Here is a 19,952-nt window from a genome sequence, read left to right as displayed (position 1 = left end):
GCGCTTGGATTCGACTTGAGTTGCTCTAAAACGACAGCGCTTTCAATCGACAGCTGACGAGAATTGCACGTCGCATTGCGCTCTTAGTTGACATTTAGTTAAAATGGGTGTTTCTAAAAGACTGCTTATCATTGTTAAGAGAAAATGAACATGAAGGTGGACGAAAGCATCAGGAAGGCCTATGAAGTCAAATTCCACATGGACAACCACCCTTTTATGAGATGAACACATATTTACCACGTTCTGCAATATTGCGCCTGGACTAGACAAATTGACCTGATTTTGCGCCATTTGTTGACTTCCGCTATATGAAGGCTAATGGTCGTTTATATTTCGTTTTGCTGATATTTGTTTACCTGTGCAACGAAATTGATAGTATTATAGCTCATGTTGAAGCCATTTTCATGCCGCATAAAAACATAACAAACATTCATGTTCCGGTTGTGTCTATAATTCATCATCTTTATCTGAGAATTTGTAAACTGCAGTTCGGCTGAAGGCCCTACTGAGATACATGCTGTTTACCTAGACGTTAAGCTGCAAATCATGATATTTGAAAAAATGTTCCAGTGGTTAGGGAGAGCCCCGAATGCATTAATACGACAGCCAGGGCTGAAAGAAACTCGAAGGTGTTAAATTTTATGAGTTTAACTTGAAAACATTGCCAAAAAAGCATTTTTTGTTTGATTCGCTTGTCGATTTTCAGCGCAACTTTACGGATGTGCTCCGTAACACGACCGAACACTGTAGCTTTTGAGCGCAATGCGCTATTTTACGAAAACAGATGTGTGTTTAGGGCGCACTGCGCCCGTGCTTAACACCAATAATAATTGCGCTGTTATTTGCGCTTAAAGTCGACCAGTTGTGTTTTATATATCAGCATGACCACGGCTCTACATAATTATGTTGCGCAGGATATGTATCAAGAGCGCCATTGGGTGTTAACAATTTAGTTGTCGCGTATTGATTATATCTACATGGACATAGCACAAAGGGGACTAATGCTGATTTTGGCATGCGCGTTCCGAGTTAAATGACATATCTCGTGTATTAATTCTGATGCCGGAACATGTACCGCATCCGAACTTCAATACCGCGCCGCAGATTGTTTTAGAGTATTATGAACACTTCAGGATGACATGACTACGGCTGTGCCATTCTGCAATGTTTTTTTTTTCACCCTCACGAATTCAAGTCGGGTCAGTTTCCGCTCTTTCCCAATACTAAGAAAATGACTAGAGAACAACCTTTAGCTCTTAAGCCAAGTGTGAAAAGCGTTCGATAGCGGCACTTACCTTTGTATCCTTACTCTAAGCTGTGTGATGCACAACAACAGATTTTGATCTGCCCCTGGCTTGAGCCTGGGCGAGCTGATATTACCGTTAAGTATCAACTTCGGTATAATTCGATTCCCTGGGCAATGATGACATAGTCGTTTCAGGGCCAATAATAAGGGCAGAAGTCCGAATACTTACCTACGTACTTAGGTACTAAGAAGAGTTTGCATGTCTGACGTACGGACGGCCGAGCTGTCGCATAACCAGCTCGGCTCAGGGCACCTCGGGCGGGCCCACCTCGGGCTCGGGCTGCGGCTGCTGCCGGGGGGATCCAGGGCGTCGCAAGTCCATCTACGACACGTCGCAAGTTACGACACATGTCCCGTCGCAAGTTGTGTCGTAGCGAAAAAGGAGGGATGTTGAGGAAAGAGGGGTTTGTCGGAGGATACGACAGAACGTAGCTACGGCGAGGCTTAACCCTATTCCTGGCGGGGGGGGGGGCCTCAGGAGCCCCCCCCTGAGGTTTTTTGGTTATATCTCCCAAACGCGTTGAGCTAGGAAGCTCAAATTTTCTGACTTTTCCTAAAAGGCTTCTACGCAACATGTCTGAAAATTTTGAGTTGATCTGACCTCAGGTCAGGTCACCAGAGGCGGTTTGGTGACGCTACCTCAGAAAAGTTTGCAATCACGCCAGAGCTAGAGTTTTTGACCGATCAACTTCTTCTCTTCAGGGTTTAGTTAGGGTACCAGTATGTGCAATTTGTATATCTCGGAATTTTGATATCGGTGACCTAAGGTCAGGTCAATTTCGCGACCTCCCCATTATAAGTCAATGGGGGAAAAATCAACTCCCTGTTTTTACCACTAAAACGGGTCGGAATGGCCCCATATACCATACATGACTTCATATACGATCAACCTTCACTACCTTGAGGTCTGTTTTGCTGTTGGGCAGCTGTGAGGTCATGTGACGTCATCAAAGGTCACCAAAGGTTTTTGGCCAATAACTCCGTACAGGAACAAGATACAGACGCGTGGATGGTCTCATTGTGTTCAGCTCGTCAAGACGCATCGAATGATATACATGATGACCTCGAGGTCACGTGACCTGAGGTCAACCTTTGACCTTGACCTTTCGAGGTCAACATATATATCATTCGATGCGGATTGACGAGAGGATCACGATGATGCCCTTAGTTTGTTCCTATCTTGACTAATTCGAAAGTTATTCGAGAAAAACTCTCTCCATATCTAGTGCCGCCATTTTGACTTTTTCGACCCGTGTGACGTCATCTTTGACCTGACCTGAAAATGACCTTTGTAAAAATTGTAGATCTTGGCCGTGCGTATCCGATGCCGTTTACCGCTTGTCGCTATCTTGCTTCGTTCTCGAGATCTCAGGGGGGGGCCGAATCGGCCCCCCCCCCCGCCAGTTTCTTGTCCCGGCGGAGCCCGCCAGGAATAGGGTTAAATACCCGCTTTACTCGAGAATTTAAAAGACTACACGATCAGCTGATCCCGTAGTTAACGTCATTAAGGTCGAAAACTCTATCACGCATAACGGAACATTCGCCTTTCTGGTTTGCGAGCTTATGAGACAGCCAGGTCAAGCATGTTCTCTGATTCTAAAGCTTTGTCTCAACTGGGTGACTAGTGATCGCTAACGCTCACATAATTTGCCATAAAATTTGGGGTCGATCACAGGAGATTCGTGGCTAAAGAGCATCTAGAAGCGATGCTTTAGAAGAAATGAGTTCAGAGTTTGAAGTCACAGAGAGGTAAGAGAGTTGAAGTTGGAGGTCAAAATTGGAAGTTACAGAGGTCATCTGGGACACGTCAGGTCACTAAGTCAGCTTGGGGACACGTCAGGTCACAGAGGTTAACTTTGGGTCATCACAGAGCTCAATTGGAGGTCAACTGGGACACGTCAGGTCACAAGAGTCAGCTTGGGGTCATCAAAGAGCTCAATTGGAGGTCACGGAGGTCATCTGGGACACGTCAAGTCACAGAGGTCAACTTGGGGTCATCACAGAGCTCAATTGGAGGTCATATGGGTCATCTGGGATACGTCAGGTCACAGAAGTCAACTTGGGGGTTATCACAGAGCTCTATTGGAGGTCATGGGGGTCATATGAGACACGTTAGGTCACAAAGGTCAACTTGAGGTCATCACAGAGCTCAATTGTAGGCCATCTGGGTTACTTCAGGTCACAGAGGCCAACTTGGGGTTATCAGAGAGCTCAATTGGAGATCATCTGGGACACGTCAGGTCACAGAGGTCAGCTCGGAGTCATGAGAGAGCTCAATGGGAGGTCACGGAGGTCATCTGAGACACGTCAGATCACAGAGGTCAACTGGGGTCGTCACAGAGCTTATTGGAGGTCATGAGGGCCATCTGGGACACGTCGTTTTTGGAATTGGGAGAATCTTTTGGGGGATGCCCCTCGCAACGTCCAAGACCGCCTTTCTGGACTCGCCAGTAGTTGCTGGAATGGTATAAGGCTACTTTATATCCCTGAATACCCCAATGAATTTGAATATAACATATTGTGCACCATTTTTAACACTCGCTGGCACGGATTGAGGCCTCACAGATGACCCGTCGGTTCAAGCTCTATAACTCGCGTTAGCGTCAACGGATTGTAACCAAATTTTCAGGATATCAAGTTCAAACAATTTTACACTTACCATGTAAGTTTCGTGACCATGACCCGAATGACCTGTGACCTGTGACCTCTTCCTCAAAGCAAGGTTAACTTGCGACACAACTTACGACTGCTATTTCACATTCGTAAGTATCAGGCAACTTGCGACAGACTTTACTACTTAAGTAACGCTACTCATCGATTGATTCCTCCAAAAACGACTTACTACACAACTTGCAACACGTCGCAGCTACGACGAGGCTTACGACGCTCTGGATCCCTCCCAGTACGACGACAGGCTGAATGTATCCCACCCCCCTCCCCCCCCCCCCTGGGTTCATAAAGAAGTGCTTGCATACAGTATCAGTTCGATGAAGCGTTCACGTTGAGAACAGACTGCTTTGATCAGGTCGGTGGCTCACAAATATACGGGCGAAAAACACTGCTCGATGAGTCGAGAACAGGCTGGATGTATTACAGCAATGCCTCCAGCGAACGGAACAACCCCACTCCTTCAATGGAGTCGAACGAGATGCGCGCATGTTACACGTTCCATGTAGTTCAATGAACTTAGGTTCACATTGAGAACAGACTGCTTTCAGCAGGTCAGTGGCTCACAAATATACGAACGAAAAACATTCTTCAATGAGTCGAGAACAGACTGCATGTGTTGCACCAATGGCTCCAGCGAACGAAACACCCCCACCCCACCCCTTCACTGGGGTCTAACGAGATGCGTGCATAATAGTACACGTTCCATGTAGTTCAATGAAGCGCAAACTGAAATCATACACCCCTCTCCTTCTGCTGCATTCAGAGCAGCCCGCGTCGATCAGTTTAGCGGCTCGCGAACGTGCGAAGGCCCCGAACTGCTGTACGCAATCTGTTCTCGACGCAGCGCGGGCTCCTATCCTCAAAGAGGGCCTTATGACGCGCCATGAGAGCCATCACCACAGAAGTGGTCACAAACATATTTTTATCGCGAATACGCCTGGCCTCTCGCTCGATGACTATCTCCTGCCGTAAAGAAAATGGAACTCTGGCGCGGCTTTGGCGCTCCAAAGCGCCCGCAGAACTCGGTATCGTGCTGCGCTCGTCATCCTTCGCGTCAGACACGCTCGTCTCACTGTACATGACACGTTTCATCCTTTCGACACTCCTTACAGCATCGGCCCGCCGGTTTTTGGCCGCATAAGCCTTAAACGCTGTTTCCGGACGATGCGTCATATGATTCGCCACCTGGCGGCGTTCCAGCTCCGGGAGGTCACTGTAGGCTGCCGTTGATGCAGCTTTTCGGAGAATGGTGGGGCTAAACTTCCTCACACCAAACATGGCACACACAAGACCCAAATCCTCCCAAGGATCCGACGAGGGGAAAAGCTCATCCACGTGATCATCTTTAGTCAAAAAAGACCTGGCCTGAGCGACGTAGAAGTCTAGGTATGACGCTACATCCGTGATCACTAGGTTGGCAGAGCCGTAGGATGCCCTGCTCTTATGCTCTTTGACCCTGATGATGCCCTCCTTACAGTCATGGTATTGGGCCAACGTAGCGTTGATGATAGTGCCAGATCGTTGGAAGTTATCGAGAAGAATGGCTGTAGTTAGAAGTCGCCTCAGCTTCACCGCGTCGCCTCTCTTAGAAATCACAGTTTTTTGCATTTTTTCGAGCTCTTCCAGTGTCTTGACTCGAAGTAAGGTCAGTTCTTCCTTTGATGGCAAATATTCCTCATCGCCCATGCGATCTTGGAGGTCCGCTTGGCGGTGATGGTCCATGAGCGTTGCGTCTCTTTTCCAGACCTCGAGTCTGCGCAGCGTTGCATCCCACGCCGCGTTGTTGTCTGGCTCCCTAACGCTCACGAAACGTGAGAACTCCAGTAGAGCGATTACAGTCGATTTAACTTGTGCTGGATGGTTAGGGAGCTTCTGCAGAAGAGCATTTTCCACATCGTCCAAGTGGAGACGAAGAATCGTTGACGCGTCTCTCTCGCCACAGGTTTCGGCCACATCGCTCAGAAGAGACCGAAGCTGTTTTTCTTGCCGCCGGGCCGTCGTTGGGGTGCGGCGCCAACCAGCTTTACTTTCAGAGAACTTGTCCAGGAGAGAAGCAGTTGCGCCTGTGTTCGTGGCCTCCTTCGGTCCCTCGTCGCCGGTGCACGCTCGCAGAAGCATCAATTCCTGCGAAAAGAGAATGTCCATTAGGTAGAAGTTATCTAGTGCTTAAGCGAGGCAGGCACAAATGTCACTAATTAACTCGAGCCCTAAAAGGACCACTTTAACAGAGCTGTTTGTCAAACTTCTGAAACAAGGCTTATGAGAGCTATCTGTGCAGACCAGTGTGACGTATATTTTTATAATTTAGATCCAATGTTTGAATGGACGTATTGCCGAAGTCGAAGCCCACGCTAAGCAGAGCTTTTGCGCAAGCTTCAACCCCTACCATCCGATCGTGAAGTTCCAGGTCATCGGGAGAATTTGGAACCCAAAGTTTATCATGTCCATCAAAGTCGGACACGGTCCGTCCCACTCGACTGACTTCAACTGGCCGCGGCTGCTCCCACAAAGCGCGGACCACCCCCGTCAGAAGTTTCATATATCGAGCGCCGGAGCGTCTCGAACCCGGGCTCTCACCTCCGGGAGTCCGACGCTCTACCAACTGAGCTACGGGACGGACAAAGAATCCAGAATGGCGCAGTTGTACAAATGGGCACGAAAGGTCATAAATTTACAATGTTACCGATGTTAAAATATTCATTTCACTTGGAACGCTGTAGCTCGTGAACCAAAAGAGCTAGAACGGCGCAGAAAAAAGAGAACGATAGCCAGTTTACAGCCCTATCCGGATTAGGCCGTCATATTTGACCTCAGCTCAACGGTTTAGCCTCCGGGGATAAAAATCCGAAATCGCCATTTTTTTAACCTAACTTCTAGACAGATACCGCTAGTCATATTCCAAACAGCATTGTACTTCTCTCATGACGCATCGAGTGATATAACCTAAATTATAATATGTTATAATATGACCTAAAAAGTTGCGTTTAAAAATCTGACCTCAGACCAAGGTCATGATCTGACTCGAATAGGCCATATTGCATATTCGTCGATTCCTTCCGTCAAGACAAATAATACATCGAACTTGTCGTGGAGTCTGTATCTTGTCTCAATCAAACTGTCGGTGACTTATGATGACGTCACATGATTTCCAGTGCTCCATGCATGGGTTATCGGTGCACCTGTCGACTTGAATGGTTAGTGAACACTTATTGAGACATGTTTAAACTTTTTGATATGCTTTTGACGCGAAACAGGATGAATGGAAATTTTATTCATTGACTTATAGTGGGGAGGTCGCAAAATTGGCATGACTGGGTCAAAGGTATGTACTATATAACAAATCCGAGCGAAACATTTTCTTCATTCTGTCACACTTAACAGCTGCTCAAGGTTTCAAAGTAATCGAACAACCCTTGTAGTTAGGGCGCGTATTCATTTTTTAGGAGATTGGGTCACTTAACTTCACCTGGTGACCTGACCTTTGATGGCTTGAGGTTATAATTTTCACAAACTTTGCGGAAAAGATGCATGGTATGTGCCAAAGAACGGCGGCGCCACCTATCACACATCTTTCCCGCATAATTTGTGAAAATTGTAGCCAAAGGTCATTAAAAGTCAGGTCACCAGGTCAAGCTCTGACCCAATCCCCGGAACATTCAAACACGCCCCCTGACTACAGGGGTTCTTTGATCATTTTGAAACCTCAGCAGTGGCTATGGACGACAGTATGTAATACATGTGTATCCTTTTTTATTATATCTATGTCCTAAGATCTGAGTGCATCATCCGTCATCCGTCCCTCAAAGTACAATCAGCTCGGTGGCGTCATGTCCTCGTCTTTCCCGCCGCCCTTCGTGCTCCGGGCTGGTGCCACCGGAAGGGGGCTAACTGGGGCAGCTCTTAGAGAGCATACCCCGACCCCGGGTGACCGTATCGCGGCCCGTCGGTAGCCCCTTGTGGGGTTGTCCCATGGATGGTGGATGCCCGTGGGGCACCCCACCAGTGTCAGAAAAGTGGATTGATGACCTAAGTTCAAAGAATAAATTTAACATCCCCACATAATAAATTTTGAAGGTGGTGTAGCAACTACCATATGTGTTGCCATCACATATACATTCAAATGTGATGCCTCCATAAGAACAGCTTTTTAAGGCAGAAACAATCAGAACTATTATGTTGACTGGACATCACAGATAAGACCGATGCTAGCTTCAGATTTCAGGATAAATTCCATTGTTTTAAGTGGGTAACGACATTGTTACAGACTATAAATATCAATTCAAATAATCAATTCATAAAAAATCAATTCTTTAACCTTCCAGGCGGTGGGGGGGGGGATTTTTTTGCCCCCCCCCCTCCCTTTAATTTTTTTTTATATATCTCCAGAACCGCTGCGCCGATCGTCACCAAACTTTCAATACCCTCCCGTGAACAGCTATTGCACATTGTGACCAAAAAAATTCCAAAGGCTATGATAGGTTGGCCGCTAATGACGTCGGATTGACGTCATTTTTGCCATTTTCGACCCAAAAAAAGGTTTCGCGGGAAGAGCTGTCAGGCCTACAGCTTTAGAGATACAGAAAAATGTTTCAGACATAGAAAGTGTAGAATTTACATGGCTACAAAACTGCTATCTCGGATTTTTTGAAATTTTTGGATTTTGACCCCCAAAAATCAAAAAAGGTTTTTGAATATAATAACAGAAAAATCCAGTTTTTTAATTAAAAAAAAAAAACGGAATATATGTCATAGTTAATACCGCCTTCTATCTACATACGAAATTTGAGATCGATACCTCTTTTTTGGCCAAGTTATAGCGAAAAAACTTTAAAATTGATGACGTCAAATTTTCAAACTCAATTTTTAGCAATTCTAGACCTCGTAGCGCAAAACAACGATCACCATTAGACTCCCCGTGACGAGCTGCATCGAATCGATACCCATTTTGTGCAAAAATATCCCGAAAGTGACCTAAACTGTACCTGATGGTCTCATAACCAACACCATTGAGTTGGAAATGAAAAAATTGGCCATACAACATGCACCACACAACCTTAGTAAGGCTGGGTTCATGTGGTGACCCTTGGTGACCTGACCTGTGACCTGACCTGGTATGACCAGTGACCTCTAATAGCAACATATGTACTAGACAACTGACGCCCTATCGCTGATTTTCGACAAAATGCGTTTTCCTCGGTGTTATAGCGCTTTCCCTAGAAGACCCGTGAACGGTGAAACATTTTATCTTTGACCTGACCTGTGACGTCATCGGTGACCCCGAGGTCAATGAAACTTGGTTTCCCTCAACAAATTTGACAGGGCTATCGAACGCCGTTTGAATTTTCCGGATCCGTCCAGTAGTTTCAGAGATACGGGGGGGGGGAAATGCCCCCCCCCCCACCGCGCGGAAGGTGGCCGGGAGGCCCACCGCCTGCCGGGTTAAGGTCAAAGTTTTTTTGCAAAAGAAAAGCTCCAAGTTCAGAAAAATTGAGAAACTGCCCACTTTTCTGACCCTGCACCCCACCTGGGTCAGCTGGGCTGCGGCGGCTCACCCATCCGGTGGCAAATAACCAGACCACTGTCACTCCCTAAACCTAAAGTCCCATAGCTCCGCAATGGTCTAATAGGGCCGAAGGAGCTTTATCCCAACAAAACAAACAAAAACAAAATCTGAGTGCAATATTATAGAAAAAATAAGAAAAAATTAGGGCTTCATTTGAAGTAAAACTTTTTCACCAGGAGCAAATTGAATCATACAAGCTTATTAGTACTAGGGGTTCTAACTGGCTGATATGGTTTGATTTGGTCCCGGCTATACAGTCTCACTGCAAACAAAGCTGTAATATTTGTCTTATTTTTTTTTTTTATAATATTGAGCAAATGCTCACTAACCATTCAAGTTGACAGGTACACCGATAACCCATGCATTGAGCACTGGAGATCATGTGCCGTCATCATAAGTCACCGACAGTTTTTTGCCAATAACTTTAATTGAGACAAGATACAGACTCCACGACAAGTTCTATGTGTCTTGACTTAACGAATCGACCAGTATGCAACATGACCTATTCGAGTCAGGTCATGACCCGGGTATGAAGTCAGATTTTTAACGCGACCTGTTGATGTCAAATTATATACCATTCGACACATCATGAGAGAAGTACATTGTTGTTTGAAATGTGGCTCTAGCTGCATCTATCTAGAAGTTAGGTTAGAAACAAAAATGGCCATTTTTGCTTTTTTTATCCCTGAAGGCAAACCGTTCACCTTAACCCTCGCCCCGGCAGGGCATTTTCCATAACACGTCCCGGCAGGGGGGGTCGATGCGACCCCCCCCCCCCTGGCGTTTCGAAACTAAGCGTCGTAGCGCTTCGCGAAAAAAAAAAACATTCGATTGCTCTCGACGAGTACTCGCGATTGGTGGTATATTGTTTGACCCTAGGTCAACATTTGACCTAGTTATGACAGGTCAAAAGTCAATTTTCTGGGAAATCGACGTTTTTCAACGTTACAAACAATGGCGACGCAGCTATGGCAGATATCGCCATGAAACCTCTACCATCGTGTTTGATGGACAATTGGCATCATTTTGATATATAATTGATCGCTTTTGTACGGTTCCTGTCGCTGCATAACCCCAGGAAGAGCGCCAGGTCACGCCCGCCGCGCAGCGTCGGTGCCGGCCGGCCGGCCGCTAGCGACTTTGGGAGCTCGCTGCTGCTTGCGCTGACGTAGAAATGAAGCGACGGTGTCTCAAATGAATAGCGGATATGAATTCAGGACCCCCAGAAACCCCTATAGACATAAACAACACATGAACTTATCATAGCGTCAAGCTAGGTCACTGACCTGACCTTGACCAAAAGGTTAAAGGGTATTGTGGTGGTGTCCTACAAGTTAGTTATTACCAAAAACAGTCAAAAGAAGCCTTGTCGTGGTCGATATCGCCTTCTAATTCGCCTTTTCTCGCAAAAATGGCCTGACATTGTACCTCTTGTGACGTCATAGCTCCGTGACCTGACATGACCCGGTCAATTTTTTGCACCAAAAGTTGCTCAAAGGATACCCCATAGGCTATGTAAGCTTGTTGCGTTGGCCCTGCCCTCTACCCTCCGATCGCGCAATTCCTGTTCTAAGGCAGAATTTAGAGCCGAATGTTTAATGTACGCACATAGCCGCGCACGGCCGGTCCCCTCACTGACTTCACCTGGCTACGGCCTGCCACCAACCGTAACCATACCCGCCAGGAGGCTCATAAACAGCAAGCGCCCGTCGCGCCTCGAACCCTGGACCTTTCTTACCGGGACGCGTTCTCTCACCACGCGGAGTCCAACGCTCTACCGACTGAGCTACAGAACCATCTGCGGGACCTTTGATCACCTGAGCTTAAAAATGACAAAATTGCTTTGTCATGAGTTTGACAACCTTTCGAACGCCGCCTGTGGCATCTCACTACGTAGATCAGGAGCCGAATGGGGGGGGGGGGGAAGAGTTCAACCCCCCTCCAACCCGGCGCGGACGATCAGATTACCGGCCCGGCGCCGGTTAAACCCACGCTTGTGTTGGGCAATCTATTTGCTTATTCTATTTCTTGTAACCGACACATCTAAAGACACCATGGAATTGACCTCAATACACAGCCAGTATGCACAACACTTACCATTTCGTTGGCGAATGCTGCGTCCCGAGCAGTCTTCCTCGCTGCACGATCTGTGACCTTGTGGTACCGTTTCATGTGGAGCATAAGGTGATGTACCTGAGCTCCGCACTCGGCGCACGTCAACTTCTCCGGCATCTTTGGTTTCCTATAAAAGAAACGTTATTCGTCATTGCATGCAGCATACATGACAGCTGCAATCCATCGCCTTAATTAAGTCAGTTTGTAAGCGACCAAACGAGACATCGGTGGACGTTCTAAAATTGACAGCTGCCGATTGGAACGATACCCATGTGCCCTGCATCTAGGTGTGTAAACGGCGGTATGAGCGAGGCAGTGGCTCAAGCCGGAGCCAGCGAAGATACCATAGTGACTTGGAGACCAAGTTTCAGAAATCATACGGAACATATGTGTGGCAAGTTGTGTAAGGACACCACTCCACGTCGCCTGCTTTCGTTCTACCACGAAAACCAGGTGTTCGTATCGCTCTCACACAGAACACGGACAAATGAGCCAAATGATGTTGAACAAGACCGGAAGGCATCAGTTAAAATAAGACTTTAAATCACTTTTTGTCAAAATAGGAGACAAAGACGCAAATGAGCTCGACTTACTTTTCTAGAAGCTCCTTTGAAAATCTCTTCATGTCCTCTTTCACCGACTTAAGGCTGGCAGGATCGGTAATCTTATGACGTCGCCGGAAGTGCTGTGCTATCCTGGAGTCCTTAAAGTGAAATCCGCACATATGGCATATGCGCCGGCCTCGTGCAGTACCACCTGTGAACATAGGGATTATTTGATACCATGAGTCTTATATCTTTGACGTTAATGACGGGATTCTTTTCTAATGACCCATAACTTTAAACGGACTGATTGGATTGGATTTATTTGAGCTCAATACACATTTAACATGAAATTCATTTTAGCAAAATTTCGAACGCCAACTCGCGTACCGGTAGGGGAGACGACTAACGAACGTGTGACCTGGCTGTACGAACGTGGTAGTGCCCAACAGGGACATTTTCAAACGTACATTACATCATGTGTGCAAGGCTTATCACGCTCGTACATCAGAGCGTAACCTGCGGTTAAGTCAAACCTTAAAGTTAACCATTACTGAAGGCTGCATTTACACGCTGTTTTAACCCATCGACTTTGAAAGGCTTTCATTCGCGGTATTGCGTTTTACTGAATATACAAACTATCGAACTTCAAATGTAAACCTAGATACGATACTACATATTTTGCCAAATTTCGCGATAGCTGAACTGGATAATACCTCAGACTAATCTTAATAATTACCTTTCTCCTCAGCCTTTTCGTCCGACGGAAACGTGACCTTGACTGCCGCCAGTGCTTCATCCTGTAAAAACAACATTGATTGGCACATTAAAAACATCAACGAGTCAATACGAGGGGTCTGAGAATCACTTGTTCTGGAGGGGGGGGGGGGTGCACTCTGTCACCCTCGCCATCTCATCTCCCACAAGTAAAAACACGAATATTGGGAGGTTGGTAGGCTCACGTAACTCCAAAAGGTGCAAATGTAGTGACCTTTTATCATTATTTCAAGGTATCGTTACTTTTCACTCGCGCCGGGCGGGCGGTGTTTGGGTATGTACCACGCCCCTCATCTTTTTCGTCGATATCTAAAAAACGGCAAAGCGCAGCGCCACCGTTTCTTGGCACAGCTTATCATACATCATTTTCGCATAGTTTGTGAAAATTGTAGCCCCAGGTCATCAAAGATGAGGTCACCAGACCAAGTTAAGTGATCACCGAAAAATCACAGAAAAATCACCGAAATCACCGAAAAAATTCACCGAAAATTCTAACACGCGCCCTGGCTACAGGGGTTGTTCGGTCACTTTCAAACCTTCAGCAATCCTTTAGGGTTATAGGATGCACAAAACGCATACCTCGGATTTTCGATATCTGACATAAGGTCAGGTCAATGTTGCGACCTCCACATTATAAGTCAATGGGCGAAATTTAAATTTATTCTGTTCCGCGTCAAAAACATCTCAAACAGTCAAAATGTGTCACAATAAATATACGCTAGCCATTCGAGCCGATATGCACCGTTTAGCCGATACCTGCACTGAGCACCGGAGGTCATGTGACCGATATGCACCGTTTACCTCTGCACTGAGCACCGGAGGTCACGTGACCGATATGCACCGTTTACCTCTGCACTGAGCACCGGAGGTCATGTGACCGATATGCACCGTTTACCTCTGCACTGAGCACCGGAGGTCATGTGACGTCGTCATAAGTCAGCGACAGTTTTTTTTTAATTCACTTTAGAATCAGGCAAGATACAGACTCCAAAACAAGTTCAATATATTTGTCTTCATGAGACGAATAGACGGATATGTAACATGGCCTATTCGGTTCAGGCCATGACCTGAGGCCAAATTTTCAACTTGACCTTTTGAGATCATATTATATATTATTTGGCGCATCTCGACGAGGAATAAAATGGTGCTTGAAATGTTGTTCTAGCTGTATTTGTCTAGTCATTTTGGCAATTTACGATTCCTGGATGTTAAACGGTTGACCTGAGCTCAAATCAGACGACTAACCACAGATAGAGCTGTAAATGAGACGTTTTTTTTTTTTACTCAGTTTATCATAGTTTACACTTTACGTACAATGTGTTTTACTTTTAGCCTGGGCTCACTTACTATAGTTAAGGTATATAGATTTACTGGCTTTTATTATGCTTCTTATTCTTATTGAGGTACTTGGTGGGCTGTACTTTGCTTATTTATTGTGTGCATTTTTACTGTATATTTTTATACGTGTAGGGTAGGTACTATTGTACTCAGTAGGTATTATATTTTATGTTGTGCTGTTTTTTGTGATTTACTAATTTTAGGCCTATGACTTCGCCTGTAAGTGGAGATTGCTCTGTTGGCGATTATGCAAATAAATAAATAAATAAATAAATGGGCTACCGTCATCTTTTTTCCATACCGCTCTAACTCTTCTGGTTTACGAGCTACAACGTCTCAAGTGGTAAATTATCTAAATCGTGCAAAAATCTAACATATGATCTTCGATGACCTCTTGTGACCAGACCTTTGATCTGACCTTAAAAATGACCGAATTACTGAAGTCACGATTTTGACGAGCTTTCGAACGCCGCCTGCGGCATCTCGCTACGTGGCTCAGGAGCAGAGTTAGAGGGGGAGTTCAAACACCCTTCCCCCGGCCCAGCGCGGGAGGATCCGACCACTCCGGCACGGCGCGGGCTAAGGTATCACTATTCGCTACTTGCCCAAAGATGACACGTCATGAAGGATGGACCCGGTAACCACGTCATGATTTTTCAGGACTATAACTAGTCTCATGAGAATTCAGTCCCATCCAGTGCACAGTGGGGGATTTTTCCGATCTAGCACGTATTTATTCGTAGAGAGCAAACCATAGGTAGAATTGTAGCCAGATTGTGCACAGATGTTGGCTGGTGTGTCCTGGTGAGAATTTTACCTGTAAATGTGCATAATCAACATAGTACAGGGGGTTCAATTGGACCCCCCGCTCAGCCGTTTGGCCCCTGATCAAGCTAGAGCTTCGCGGAAAAGTCAAGCGTGCTGCCTATGACGAAATGAGGCCGAATATATCCAATTTCAAAGTCCAAAGTCATAAGCTGACTTTCCAAGTCAGTTTAATGACCCAACTAAAGTTGGGAAATCGAGACCTCTTGAAACTTCGCAAAGTTAGGGTGTTACGGGGTATTTTGGGGTGCTGATCACGAATTTCATGTTAGTTTTGATCACAGACGATGTCTTTATGCATTTAGGCCAGGTCGGGTCAGGTCAGGTTAGATCAACTAGTAGGCGTCCTGCCGGCCATCCATAGAAGTGTCACCTACTACTGATAGCTTCGTAACATGGAACGAAGGCACCAGAACTACTTCGTAAATATTCAAATGGCTGCTAAAATCGAAATCAGCACCAAAAACTACCCTAGAAACAAGTAAAACTCGAAAAAGTGGACCAAGGTCATCAAAAGGTCAATGACCTTGACTTGACCTTCACGTGACCTTGACACCCACCATTATGCATAGCACCAACATCATTTCACATATCTGAACGTTTAAAACCACAAAAAAGACTGGAAACCGCGGATAATGTGAGCTGGCATACGCCGAATCGCGATTCCGGCCAAACATAGTCTCGAGAAATATGCCACAGGTCAAAGGTCAGTTGGGTCAGAGTCATGAAATTTTTAGGTTAGATGTAAAATTGATGATCTCGAGGGCACCGAAAGTTTCTGCGCGATCGGCCGCTTTTTGCGCGAGTAATTTGCGGAAAACCATGGGGTTTTATCCGACCCCTTCCCCCTCCCCCTCCCCACAAGTGCGATGGTTAATAAGGTTACGGTATGTATAATTTACGCTTGTCATCCTATTCCTAATGAATGTGTCTCAGAAAATATGCATCATATAAATCACGAAGTAAAATTATTCGCCTATGTCCGGAACATGCTGTTTGCCCTAGCGCTCCTCGAGTGGGGTGTTAAGATACTCTAATGTGAATATTCCGTGTTCAGGCAAGTTTCGGCAGCCAAACTAGGCGTTGTCTTGTGCAGGAGAAAGTGGCGAATTCGATATGATATATTTCGGAGTGGAAAAGTGTGGAGAACATTGTTGATTTCCTACATTTATTTAGAATACCATTCCTTCAATATGGTGTCTGTAAGGGTTTTTTGTAAAGGGCATTTTTGTGACCTTAGTAAGGTTGTGGCATACTTTCTGTTTGCCATTCCATTCCTAATAAAGGTGCCTTTCAGATGATATGCAACTTTAAGACCTCGCAAGATTAAAACCAACAGGACAGGACAATGAAATTGAGCTATACTTTCGGGCCTTGCTGAGCCCATTGAGTAATCACGCATGAGTGTGAACTTTGGGCGCATTTTTCCTAGTTTTGCTGTGGACATACAGATAAAACAATGCCATATATGAAAAATTCAGACATTTCTTAGCCCTACTGACACAAAAAAAATAAACAAAAATCCAAAAAAGATTTTTTGAATTAATAGGCGCTAGATCGGAAAAATCCCCACTGTGCAGTGGGCCAGCTCTTGCCCAGATTTTGCCCCTACTAGAACGGAGTAAACCGTTCAAGTATGATCACCACGCAAGTGCACGTATGACACCGCCGAACCACCACGTTTCAGTTCACAACAATTTCACATTCACACCATACCCTAGAAAACCCATAAGCATAACAACATCGTCGGTGTTCAGCTAGTACAAGCAAAAGGACAGTGAAATACACTATCATTTGCAGCCAAAACAATGCATACATGCAGGGCTGCGGAGTCGAAGTCGACAGTTTTGCCCGGAGTCGGAGTTGGAGTCACCAAAATTTTACCGACTCCGACTCCGCAGTCGGAGTTAACACTTCATGGCTTAACCCTCCCCCTGGCATATGGGGGGGGGGGAGGGTCGATGCGTCCCCTCCCTGTTTTTTTTTTTTGCGATGCGCGCCGAACGTCGGATAAGTGCTGAAATTTGTCATAGCCTCTGGTGCATCCTTTGCGCAGCTTTTGATAATTCTCGAGGCCCTGAATCCGAATCTGTGGTTCAATTTTCACCTAAACGCCTTCAAAAATATTCGTTGGCCTTTACAAAGCCAATTCAGATCAATTACCTAGATTGAACTTAGAAGAAGTCGAACAGAATATTGTAGGATATCCGAGATATTGTAAAAGTGTAATTATCATATACAGAATCTTGTGACTAATTGACGAGGAACACGATTGTAAAAAAATGCATTATATCTTTCATAAATACACCAATATTGGCTGCATCAGTTGCAAACTCTGTTTTCACCGGGCCGGCTGATATGACCCGGCGGATTTCCGGGGATTCGTAGCGTCAGTCAAAGCGCAAATCCAGTCAACAATTTGCCATTTTGCAGCTTTTTGACTGAGGGATACGCTCCTTAAAGTTGCAAGTCTATATCGTTCACAGATGCGCCAATGTTGAGTTAGCTGGAAAGCTCTCGATATTCTCGACCGTCCTCGCCGGCGGCGGGTGTGACCTCCCGTGTTCCCGAGGAAAACGTCACGCCAGTGATGACTGGAATGCAGTCACCTAAGCATCATTTTGTTGTCAATTCGTTGAGAAACACGGTCGTGAAAGTTTCATGTCGCTATCCTTCATAGTTTCGCTCATATTGGCTAAGCAATTTGGAAAATTTAGCTGTTCCCGTAAGTTGACCTTTGACCTTCAATAACTGGGTCAAATATTGACCTAGGGCCAAGAAATATACCATCAGTCGCGAGTACTCGTTGAGAGCAATAGACTGTTTTTTGTTGCGAAGCGCTACGAGGCCTAGTTTCGAAACGCCAGAGAGGGATAGTGGCATCGACCCCCTGCCAGGCCGCGGTATGGGAAATGACCTGCCAGGACGAGGATTAAATGCTGCCTTACACCCGTTTTCTTGATAGCATTATGCTCTATAACCTATCAAATTCAGATTATTTTACAACATACGCCGAGTTTTGAGCGAGCGTTTTTCATTGAAAAAGCAGCTGGATATGGCAGCGCCAAAAGTTATTGTAAGCTCTGCAAACTATTTAAAAGTGTATTTGCAATCATTTAAAGCCTTGGAACGCACCAATGGTCGATTCAGGTAAGATAAAGCATCTCCGACATGAACTTTACTTTCATTGTGTGGCCACTTTTTGAACAATGTCCGGAGTCGAAGTTACAGTCGGAGTCGGAGTTGATTTTGGAAGTCGGAGTCGGAGTCGGAAGCACCAAAAATCTGTCAACTCCGCAGCCCTACCTACATGTGATATCTACTACCAAACTATAGCCATTAATTTCTTCCTCACCTTAGTTGCACCCTCCTTGATGAGTATCATTATATTGCCGGAGTCGAATGCCGATTTCCAGAGATCATCCTCTGTAACAGACACGTTGAAAAACTTCGGTAACAAACCTCAGCAAATGCACAGTCGAATCATTATGTTATTAATTGGTGCTTTCTGGCGCGTCGACAGCTTGGGTTGTCAAAATGACATTTGCTAAGCATACACCGCTGTCAAACTAGTATTTACCAATTGCTTTAATAAGCAATCTTTGACAGATACTTCCGCAGCACGCCAAATTATGGCATATCATTTGTAGTATTTTATAAACGCAACTATTGGACATTCACAAAAAATATATTTGAGAAAGAAATATAAAGTGGTTAGGTCTACATCGAGAACAAATTACATTAATGACCATCTTCCAAAGAAAAACACTTGAAGTTGTGGGATTCAGAGAAAACTTTACGGACAAAACACTACCCATCGAGGAAGCCATCAACTACTTCTGAATTATAACGCCATAAGTGGAACAATCATGTTCGACATTTGTAACGCAACGTCGAGCCACAAATGAAAAATGGTGGAAAGTGGAAGATATCAAGGTGGAAATTATCCCCTGTAAGACATGAAAGAGGAAATAAGTCACAAGTATAAATAACAAAGGGTGTAAAGTTTTACCTTTGCACTTCAGAGAATGAAGTGGAAGAGGATCGGGAACGGATGACGCGCAGGATAACACCTGAAAAAATACTTCATTATCAATTCCAGTGACAAGAAGCCAACTCAAAGCATGACCCGCATGGTTGACAAAAAAATTCGAAACACAGTTTAACCCGCTATTATCGCTATGCAAAATAGGTAGGGCGGAAAAGTTATGTGATCTGTTCATAATGAATACATACTAACATACATTGCGACCGACCGACATACAGACATACCGACAAATCGACATACCGACCGACAGACCAACCGACCGACCGACCGACCGACCGACCGACATCCCGACAGACACAGACTGTTCGTGTGATTCGTGGTCGTTCACTCTGATCCGGCACGGCAGACCAAAGTGTTCGTGTAATCGTCCAGTTCACTCAGAATTGCGTATCTGATCGTATGGTTTCATTAACCGGAGGACCAAAAGAGTTCTTTGATGAATGTCTATTTCTGGATTACTCGTCACACACTGCACGTCAATCGAATCGTACGACGCCCGGCGCCGTCGCGCCGGCGGAGCCGCGACGTCGTCGTTTCGCCGCGAACTGCCGAGCCGGCCGGCGGCGGCCGGCCCGGCGTATTGGGGCCGGTCAGCACAAATATGTGCTCCAGATGACCCCTGCGGGCCCGAGAGGACCACGTGGACGGTGAGGCTCGGCTATGCCCGCCACGCGCTGCCGTTGCTCCACGGCACGGCACGTTTTCTCTCGAACATGGCCGGCCCGAATTTTCGCGTCGCTCGCGGAAATTCTAAACGTAAGAGAGAGA

The 19,952-nt window shown here is 45.8% G+C and overlaps 1 protein-coding gene across 1 annotated transcript; it reads right to left on the bottom strand.

Annotated features, from left to right (window-relative positions):
• Nucleotides 1-4,370: 4,370 nt before the first annotated feature.
• On the bottom strand, nt 4,371-18,887 carry LOC122392918. Its single transcript, XM_043388280.1, has 5 exons — nt 18,492-18,887; nt 12,936-12,996; nt 12,248-12,410; nt 11,637-11,781; nt 4,371-6,100 (listed from the first exon to the last, which is right to left on the bottom strand). The coding sequence occupies exons 1-5, from the start codon at nt 18,519-18,521 to the stop codon at nt 4,760-4,762; spliced, it is 1,740 nt and encodes a 579-aa protein (XP_043244215.1). The 5' UTR covers nt 18,522-18,887; the 3' UTR covers nt 4,371-4,759.
• Nucleotides 18,888-19,952: the final 1,065 nt, after the last annotated feature.

This window comes from Amphibalanus amphitrite, unplaced genomic scaffold (genome assembly GCF_019059575.1).
Source record: "Amphibalanus amphitrite isolate SeventyFive unplaced genomic scaffold, NRLGWU_Aamphi_draft 000506F_arrow, whole genome shotgun sequence".
Taxonomy (NCBI): Eukaryota; Metazoa; Arthropoda; class Thecostraca; order Balanomorpha; family Balanidae; genus Amphibalanus; species Amphibalanus amphitrite.
The sequence above is the reverse complement of the archived record's forward strand: the minus strand, read 5'-3'. Positions and strand labels throughout refer to the sequence as shown.

Coding starts and splice junctions, on each gene's coding strand:
- LOC122392918 (XM_043388280.1), bottom strand. CDS start 18,521: ATGATACTCATCAAGGAGGGTGCAACTAAG. Junction 12,411..12,935: donor CGAAAAGGCTGAGGAGAAAG/GTAATTATTAAG, acceptor CTATGTTCACAG/GTGGTACTGCACGAGGCCGG. Junction 11,782..12,247: donor TCAAAGGAGCTTCTAGAAAA/GTAAGTCGAGCT, acceptor TTTCTTTTATAG/GAAACCAAAGATGCCGGAGA.